General features: G+C 52.0%; 1 protein-coding gene across 1 annotated transcript; it reads right to left on the reverse strand.

Moving 5' to 3' along the window:
• Positions 1 to 4,214: 4,214 nt before the first annotated feature.
• Positions 4,215 to 7,801, reverse strand: LOC134053136 (myosin light chain, embryonic). Its single transcript, XM_062507986.1, has 6 exons — positions 7,715 to 7,801; positions 6,862 to 6,889; positions 6,186 to 6,335; positions 5,472 to 5,645; positions 4,984 to 5,061; positions 4,215 to 4,243 (listed from the first exon to the last, which is right to left on the reverse strand). The coding sequence occupies exons 1-6, from the start codon at positions 7,799 to 7,801 to the stop codon at positions 4,215 to 4,217; spliced, it is 546 nt and encodes a 181-aa protein (XP_062363970.1).
• Positions 7,802 to 9,996: the final 2,195 nt, after the last annotated feature.

The raw sequence follows: 9,996 nt of genomic DNA on the forward strand, positions 1-9,996 counted from the left end.
ATGGACGAGCGTCAGGGGGTGGTGAACCGCCGGCAGGGCCTGTGGCTCGTTCCTCAGAGCGCCTTTGCACCCATGGAACGTGGAACGTGCATTTGTGCCACAGAACGGGCTCCGGGGATCCCCGCATCTCTCGGGGTGCTGGTCCGAGGGCTCCCTGCTGCCATCACCAGCGTGTCCTGAGCCAGCGCGGCCCCCCGCGCTGGGCTTGGCTGGTGGTTCCCGTGTCCCCGTTCCCAGTGTCGGGGTCAGCACGGCCCAGGTCTGTCCCCGTCACTGAGGGGTCCGTGCTCCCCAGGTAGGTTCAGCCGCGATATCACAAAATGGCAGGATCATGTGGATTTAAAAAGACCCCCCAGGTCATTGAGCCTGTGAATGATCTCCACCTTGTCAATAGAGCAGAGTGCTGAGCGCCATGTCCAGTCACTCCTTGGCCGTCTCCAGGGATGGGGAGACGTTTAACAACCCATTCTGTGAGCAAATTCCTCGTGATGTCCTCATATGGAGGAGTAAAACTGACAGACCGGGGTGTAAGTACAAAGCAGGTAATTTGCCAATTACAACTTGGATGTGTTTAAAAGTGCAGTATTTGGCACACAGAGCTTTAGCAAAATAATGGAATAAAAATACACAAGTAAACCTCAATTAATTAAAAATATTTGCCTATCAATAGCCACCTGCAGCTAGCAGAGGCCTTCCCTCTCCCAATCCTTCTGTGGGCTTGCTGAATCAGCCATGACAGCACCCCAATGCACACACACCTACACATGGACTCTGTGCTCCATCCTTCTCTGCTCAGTGCTTTGCTCTTGCACTCGGGCCCGAAGGTCACATCCTGATGTGCTGACACATGTGGGCAGGGGCTGTATCTTTGAGAAAAAAAGCTGTGTGTGGAGCAGGAGGGCTCAGTCTGCCTCCTTCCCCTCATTCTCTGCGCTTCTGAAAGGTGTCATTACAAATTTGTTATTGGCAGCAAATCTGCTGGTGTTTGCTTTCAGGGTGTGAGCAGGCAAAGCTTTCTTCAGTCCTTCAGATGAGACAAATAAACAGGGCCCAGAGCAGTGCTGTCCCCTGGGATGGACACCTGGTTTCCTGATCAGGTTGAACCAAGTCATGTTATGTTGCCTGACAGGAGGCTGTGATTACCATGACAGTGAAGTGTCTCCTCCCCTGAAGGCCTTTGGCCTCACTCACAGATGGTGATGCTGGTGCTGTGTGTACGTGGTCTGGGGCTCCAAGGAGCCTTTCAAGGAGCGCAGTCCGTGTTCACCCTCCTCCTGATTTCGTGCACTGCAGATAACTCCTCCTGGGGATGAAAGCTGGCTCCATCCGTCTCTCCCATTCATTCCCCAGGGCACAAAACTCCTGACATCCAAACCTTCTTTGGTATGAGAGTCTGTCTTATCACAGCCTGAGGAGATACAGGCTCTCCGAAGCGTGGGGGCTCCTTGTACCTCTCCTCAGAGTCCCCTGAAATTCATGTAAAACATCCGAACTGTAAAAGGTCAGTGTCTGCCGCTGTCTTTGGAGATCTGGATTTACAGAGACTCCTCAGTCCTATAGGGCACTTCTGCACCCCACAGATGCTTTTATAAATGTCCATGGGACTAAAGCCACTTTCTCTGTGGAGTCTTTAGCTTTTCCAGAGGAGGAGTGGAGCAGCCTTGCCAAGGGGAAGAGGCACGGAGGCACAAGCAGAGGTACAGACATACATACTGTGCCTGTTCAAGTGCACCATTCCAACCTGCTTTATCCTAAAGAGATACAACGAAGTAAAGTGTGGCTGGCTCTTCCCCCAGGGGAGCTCCAAGGACTGGATTTTTGACATGGAAAACTGTTTTCCTGTAGTTCTGTCATTTCCCACTGCTTGCTTTCTGTCTGTCTTTTTGCAGGTCTCACTTTGGTTTTAATTTAGTGTTACTCGTTTCAGCATGGAAGCTGGGGCCTGTGCTCTGCACAGAGTGAGAGTACATCCTCTTGGCTTGCAGGGCAGGGATATCACAGCCAGCAGAGGTATCGAGGCTAACGGGGATATCATGGCTTTAGCAGGAATGTCAAGGCTAGCAGGGATATCATGGCTTTAGCAGGGATATCCAGCTCCCAGTCCCTGCTGTGGATTTCCTCTGTGAGTTGAGCAGCTCCCCACCTCTCCTCTGCTCCATTCCTGTCTGCCACAGCACGTTCTGCTGCAGGAGCTGGTGCCACGGCAGTGACAAGGACAAACGTGACCCTGGTGCGAGTATGCAGCAAGCAGGGTCCCTCTGGCCCCCTCACCACAGTCCTCTAGGAGGTTAAAGCACAGATAGTACATTAAAAACACGAGGTGCCCAGACCCTGCCCAATGGAAGCTGTAGGAATAGCACAGAGAGGAGCTCAAATCTAATCTTGCATCTATAAACAGCTTATGTTGCTTTTTATGAGCAGTTGAATCAAACAGTGGGAATTGAAAGCAGCTGTTACTCAGTCACTGCACAGGAACGAGCGAGTGGCAGCTGAAGTCAACACATCGGAGCAAAATGTCTTCAATTTCTAGTCAAAGGCAGAGTGAGGATGTTGGAATAAGGAACAAATCAAAGGAAAGTGTTTTCTGCTCCCAGGTGTTCTGCTGATGGGAGGCTGAGTTATGTGTCATGAATTATTCACCACTTGTGGTGATGCTCTGAAGATTGCTTTGCAGATAGGAAGAGGGAGAGAGTCACCAGCTTGTATCACACAGCCCCCAGACAGCTCCTGGCTGGAACACACCAGCATCTGCCTGGAGAAGCACCATCCAGGGAGCACACCCTGCCTGGGCTCCATCCCACACCCAGGGACCCTGAGGGCAGATCTGGCCCACAAATACCAAGGGGTCTCCTCCACCCACTGTGTCAATAAGTAGGCCCAAGCCAAAGCAGACAAACCATGTAAGGTAGGAAGGAATGAAATTTAATGAGACAAATGTCACAGGGAAAACCTGAAGAGAGTTTAAAAGCTAGTTGCAGATATGTCATTGAATACCAGGCTTAGGTACACACACATGGTGGGCAACGCTTCATGAGGGCTTAGGCAAAACATCCCAGGGAAAGGACATGGATGGAGGAATCTCACTCCTGATGGTGCTCAGGTGGGTTCAAGCATTCCTGAGAGCCTGGGAGACAAGCAGGAGAGGACTGAATGCAAAGAATCTTTGGGATGAGAATATTCTGAGTATTCCTTCTCAGATGAGCCCAAAATGTCAAGAGCTGTAATTCAACACCATTTAAAAAAAGAGTTTTATATGCAAATAGTTATGTGGAGAATTAAATCTCCTGGCAGCATTTGACAACCAACCATCTATATTGCTGAACTGATGAACAGGAACTGGAGAGAAATGGATTAAAAAGAAGATAAAAAGGGTGCTGAACATTCAAAGTTCAGACTTCTGTCTCTCTCTGTTTTAACCTTCTGATGTCTAAAGAGATTTTGAGAGGGGAGAGATTTTAAAATGTTTAATTTGTGTATTTAGCCATATCTGAAGGTCATTTTTACTTCTTTTTCCCCTCCCTGGCCTCCTGCCTTTTACATAGCTGAGGGGTAGGAGAAATGTTTAAAAAAGTAAATAGATAATGAAATAATAAGAAATTGGCAGGGGAAGCTGGGGCAAGGCAGCAATTTGGATTTTCTTTTCAATTGAATAGATTTTTGAGGGATAATGCACCTTCAAAGGAACCTCATCTCCTTAGCAATATTTTCCTGTTTCTCAAGGAACACTAAAAAGTTTAACAAACATCCATGGTACATTTCTTCGTAACATTAACGGGAAATGTATTTCTCAGTTTGGAAATTTCCTCTCTTAAGTAGTTAATATTTTCTTAGTATCAAATAATTCACTGATGCAAGTTTAAAAATACTCATTTCCACTGGCTGTTGTTGACCCCCTCAGCTTCTGGCAGGTTAGAAAACATAGCACCATCAAGTACCTCCTTCCTTCTGAGCAGAGACTCACACAATTACCCAGACCACAAATGACCATCATGGGGGTGATGCTGTTCTCGTAAATTTTAGTTGGCAGGAGTTACAAATGAAATTCCTTATCATCAACATAACTTTTGTGCCTTCAGAGCTGGGATTATTCCTGTGGCATTAATCCACTGCAGGTTTGGGTTTTGGCTTCTCTGCCCCTGGCTGTTACTTGCAGGATTTTGAGTCTTGGACTGAGCAGCAGGAGATGCCACTGAACTCACCTGAAGTTTCTCATTTCAGCCAGACATGATGTGCTTGACAAAAGCTGAGGAGAAATGAGAGCATGAGGGGTCAGGACATGCTGTGAACTGGAGGAGGCAGGTGGAGAGGCAGCAGGGGGGACCCCCAGCCCAGAGCTCCCACGGACGAAGGGGATACTGTGCCAGGACTAATATTCCTCTTTCTGTTCCCACTTTTTGCATGCCATCCCCAGCTTGGTCAGAGTGATGCTGATCCTTGGAGGTGAGCCGGCACCGTTATCCCCATTTTTATGAGGCCAAGGTAAATGGGTCCCCTCTTTTCCTTTCTGCCCTCCAATTTTAGGGGTTCCTAAATTTGACCACCTCCTATTCCAGATTTTCACCCTCTTGGAGCAGTGAGTGATCCTTGTCTCCAAATGTTCCCAATTAGCCTATGCTGAGAAAGATGCTGGCTTTGTTTATTTTCAATAGCTTGCAACAAAACAGTGCCAAAACTGTGGACAAAACAGCCGTGTACTCCTTGGAAACATGCTGCCTTCAGCTGCTTTTCCTGGAAATCACTGGCACGAGCACCTTGTTCCCACCCCAGCTGACATGTCTCAGTATTTTTTTTTAAGGCTTTGGAGGGTGGTCCACACCTCCCTTACAGTGATCACCAGTGTCATAGAATCATGGAATCATTAGGGTTAGAAAAGACCATTAAGATCATCAAGTCCAAGCAGAGCCTTTGCAGAGGATGCATTTTGCACCCTAAGACAAGACAGCCTTGTCTGAGACAGCCCCCATGGGAATCTCCTGCTCCTACCTTCATAGTTGATACAGCCATTGGCATCTTCCTGCCCTGCCATGAGCTGCTCCACCTCGCTTTCTGTCATCTTCTCTCCTGGAAGAGGAGGATGGAGAGGTGAGGGGAAGGGTTTTCAGCCTGCCAGGACTTTCCTGTCCTTCTTCCAGATAACCAAGGACACCAGAGGGAGAAGGGGATTAAAGAAGATGTGTGTGCCACTACTGAGGGATGCTGGTGGGAGATGGTGGAGAGGGACCACACTGCAACTGTTGCTGATAACTGAGGATGTTCTGGAGTCTCCGTCTTGCCTGGGTCATGTATGAAGCTGTGGCATGAGATGGAAATGGCCACACATTCAGGACTATTGACTCCTGAAAGAGCCTGTGAGCAGCAGAGTGAAAAGGGCCTCTGTGATATGTGAGACCAGCTGCCTGAGCCACTTTCCCAGATAGAGCTGGGGGCCCATGCTTTGCTTCCCCCCAGGCCAGCCCCGGGGCCAGCCATACCCAGCGTGACCAGCACATGACGCAGCTCGGCCCCCATGACCATCCCGTTGCCCTCCTTGTCGAAGACTCGCAGCCCTTCCACAAAGTCCTCGAAGGTGCCCTGCTCCTTGTTGCGGGTGAAGTGCTGCAGGATGGGCAGGAATGTCTCAAAGTCCAGCATCTTTGTGTTCATTTCTGGAACGGTAGGAGATGGGGTCAGAGATTAAATGCATGAGGCTGAATTCAGCCTCTGAGGGCCTCCTGATTAATTCTCTTCTCCATCAGAGTGCAGGGGAGAAGCCCTTTGAGGAGATGGAACTATTATATTAGGCTTGAGATAGGAAGATACATATGAGGAATAAAGTATAAACATCAGGGGACTGCACAGAGACCCCTGATAGCTCAAAACTAAACCATTAGGTGGGTCATCTGTCACCACAGTAATGTGGCTGCACTGGGACTGATCTGGTTATACCAGTTTGCACCAGTTCAGGATAAAGTCTGCTGAGCATCACTTGCCACCATTCCTGTGTGAGGACTGCCTATGCCGCATATCATCACCATGGTATGGAGAAGGGGAGTGAAGGAATTCCACAGGAATTAAGCCTGTCTGCATAATTTCCTTCCCAGTTCCTTTACCTTGCAGGGTTCTTCCTACAGGGAATGTAACCCTCTACTTGCTGCCAGGGAGCACAGGAATTGCTTGTCCCCACCCTGTCCCCAGCTTGTTGTCACCTTCTGGTTTGGGTTTGCCCAGCACCTTGAGGACCTCTGCGTTGGTGGGGTTGTGGCCGAGCGCCCGGAGCACGTCCCCGCACTGTCCGTAGCTGATCTGCATCGTCCCCGAAGGCGTCCGGTCAAACAGCCCGAAGGCTTCTCTGAACTCTGCGGGGAAGGAGAGCTCGGAGTGGCCACATTCCCACTCCAGGGAAGCACGTCGTGCCTGGCAGGCAGGGAAGGGGCAGACACGTGCATGTTGTGCCCCGAGTGAGCTTGTGCAATGTGGGCTGAGGTTTGCCAGACTCCTTGGACGCTTGGCTGGCCGAGCAGGTTTTGTCACCTCTGCAGAGCTGGCTGAGTGACCTACTGAATCCCTGCAGCCTCAGCAGCTGCCACTGCTGCAGGACATCCCTACTTATCCCCATTTCCACTCGTATCTCCACTCTGGGGCTGTCCCTGTGTCGCCAGAGGCTGTTCCTCCCACCAGAAGCCCTGGCTTTGACCCAGGCTGCATCTTGCACCATGAAGGAAAAATACCTTTTCCCTGCCAGGCTCTGGATCCTGCTGGCCTTTCCCCCAAGAAGGGATTTGATGTGTGGGGCCTCAGCTGTGTCTGTGGTGAAAAACTACCTGGAAAAAGGATTACCCATTTCTAAAGCCATCTCTGAGAGAAGCTGAACTCAGCACTTACCTTCAATCTGCTCTGCTGTGAATTCAATCTGTAAAGAGAAGGAAGCAGAGCCAGGCATGAGATGTTTGCTACTGCTGAGGGGAGCAAAGGAACTCTCCCCTCTGGACCTCTGCCTCCTCAGGTTTGGGGCAGGGGGCTATATCCATGCCGTGCCCCATATCTGTGCCGTGTCTGGCTGGGCCATGTCCCCAACTGCTTCTGCCCTCGCTGTGGAGCTGAGATCCCAGTGGGGAGCACAGCTGGCAGCAGCGGGGTGGGCAGGCAGGAGGGATGCTCAGACCACAGGCAGGATTATTTTGGGTGGAAAGGATGTTATTTTAGGACCTGATCCCAAGTTCAAGTGATTAAACAGCCCCCATGCTGAGCCTGTTCTTAATAACTCTCCTGCCACGGCTCAGGCTTAAAAATGTGAGTATCCCGAGGAATCATGGAAGAAGCGACTCCTGTTGTGGAACTGTTGGATAAAGGATGCTCTTATGTGGAGGAGGCAATGCAGGCAACAAAATACTTCAGGATGGAGACAGTGGGTGGCAGAGAAGCTCTTATTGCTGCTGGGGCCCCGACACGGGGACTCAGCAGGAGCTGGGGTTCGGCTCTGCCCCGGGACGCTCCGGGAGCAGCGTCCTGGTTCCCTCCAGTGAGTGCAGGGCAGGGCTGGGTGGGGAGGACTGAGACATCTCCCCAGCGAGGACAGCATCACTCTCAGCCTGCTGCATCCACACAAGCCAATAATTTTCCGCTCTCGAGGCTGGCTTCCAGCCTGGCTAATGCCATTTGCAGAGCGCTTTGCACCGCCTGTGCCTGGCAGATGACAGGCACGAGAAATACGGTGACGTCTTCATTCCTCACTCACCTTCACGCTCTTGGGATCGAAGGCAGGCTCCGAGCCTGGGGCTGCTTTGGCTGCTTCCTTCTTCGGGTCGGGTTTCCTGAGCGGCATCGCGCTGGGGTTGGCGGAGGTGCGGGATGAGTCCAGCTGCCCGGCGAGGGAACGATCGGAGGGATGAAAAGCAAAGGCTGCTCCTTCCCTTATATACGGAGCCCAGAGCTCACCCTGGAGGGGCAGGCCAGCTGCTGGAGCAACTGCTACATACTATAAAAGGAAGAAAACTCAAACGAGAGGGGCCCCAATTTGACAATTGCCCATTGTCATCGGCTCCTGGCTCCACGGAGCCACCAGCCGCCCCCCCCCCAGCTGCAAAAGGGGGGACAAAAAAGCCCCCCCCCCTCCAGCACCTGCACCGGGTGGGCTGCATGGGGGCTGCTTGCTAAATGATCACTGAAACCTAAACGCGAATGGCCACGGGGGCCAGGCAAGAAAATAGCAACAGGATGGCTGATAAACCTGCCACGATACCCACAGCAAAACGCGCCTGTCTGCAGGCACGCTGTGAGGGCCAGCACTGCAGAGCCCTTTTTAGACCAGGGTTTATGAAGTGCTGCTTCAAAGGGGCTCAGAACTCTGAACACTCTCTTGGCCTCATGCTCAGGGTCTGCTTTGTCCCAGTCTCTCCCCAGGGCTGAGCTTGTGCCCTGGAAAGGACCACTGTAGGTGCTCACCTCCCTCAGGGTGACTAATGAGGAAACAGAAATTATGGCAAAAGCCACAACTGAATTCACCAGTGCAAATCTTTCCCAGCTTTGCACCACCCATCCCAAGCACCTCCAAAACTTGCAGGGCAGATGGGGTCTCCTTCTGGCTCCTCTCCAGGTGCTAGGCAGGCTCTGGTGGGAGATGCTCCTGCTCTCATTCTCTTCTCTCAGCTGTTTGAAGACTCACAAAGGCACGGAACTCATTGAAGTTCAGCATCCCAGAAACTGGGGCTTGAGGGTTTTACTGAGACATTGTAAACCATCAACTTGAACAAGATGTGTGGGCACCGAGGCAAAGGAGGAGTTACAGGGGTCATTCAGGAGGAGGGAACAGCCACAAACTTTTGGGAATTCTCTGTGTGCCATCATCTCCTCACTGCTAGTGGGGCCTGGGGAGCTGAGGGGGCTGGATTGGTGTCATTTGCAATCATTGCTTTCCAGAGCTCTCTAGAATATAACAAGTAATTTAGCAAAAAACCTCAACATGTTTTGCTAAGTGTGAACTCAGAGCCTGGGTCAGATTTCGCCTGGGAAATCGAGTCCAATTGCCCCTGGGCTGTCTCTACCTCAGCATCCATCAGACTCCAACATAACCTCACCTTAACTCCATCTTCACTCCACAGCAGCTTCAGGGTCAGAAATCAGACCCAGCAGAGCCTTCAGAAAACATTCCTGGTGCAGTTTGACTGTTTATCTCTTGCTCTCCCTCGGTGCCCGTGCAGCATCCCGAGGGGCCTCTGTCAGAGCTGGTGTCACACCCACACCATGGCCCCGGTGGTGGGGACAGGCAGCTGCAGACACTGTCCCCAGACCCTCCTTGATTTTCAGCTGATGGCCACTGTGGGGCTTGTTTTGCTGTCTGATTCCATCAGCAGGAGCAGCAGCTCCTCCTGAGCCCTGTCCTTTGGGTTTGTAGTGTTCCCTTGGCCATCCCTCACTGCAGAAGGGATTCCCTTCTCCTGCAGGAGCCCAGCAGGACTGACTCTCATCACGCAGTCATGGGGGCTCCTGGCTGGCACCAGAACAAGCTGCCTTGCCAGGAAAACCCCAGGGAGGGCTCTGGGGCCTCTGCTGCTCTGTGCAGGACTGGGGCACTTTCGGAGGCAGCAAGAGCTGTGTCTGGACATGGATTATATGGGCCAAGGGAGAGGCCCAGGCTGGGAGCTGCTGTTCCAGGGATTTGGCACTGGGCTGTTGAATTCCAGCCTCATCCCACTAATGATAACCTGTCAGGGGAAAGAGGGCTCCCCTCTTTGTGCCCCATTTCCCCAGGGGGATGCTCGGGCTGCTGGGGGTCCCAAGGTGTTGGAACTGGCTGGGTGATGGGAGGAGGCTGGGCATCAGCATCACCCTGAAAGGCAGGGGACAGCCCTGGGGCCATGCTGGGTGCCAAAGGGTGGTGACAGCTGCAGTGGGACCAATTCTGACCTGATGTCCAGTGATGGTGTGGGACCCCATCCAGGTGGCTGGCCCCTCCAGCCCCTCTCCCGAGGAGACTGAATACCCACGTGCCCTGAGGTCACTGGGGGAGCAGGACAGATC

This window comes from Cinclus cinclus, chromosome 24 (genome assembly GCF_963662255.1).
Source record: "Cinclus cinclus chromosome 24, bCinCin1.1, whole genome shotgun sequence".
Lineage (NCBI taxonomy): Eukaryota > Metazoa > Chordata > Aves > Passeriformes > Cinclidae > Cinclus > Cinclus cinclus.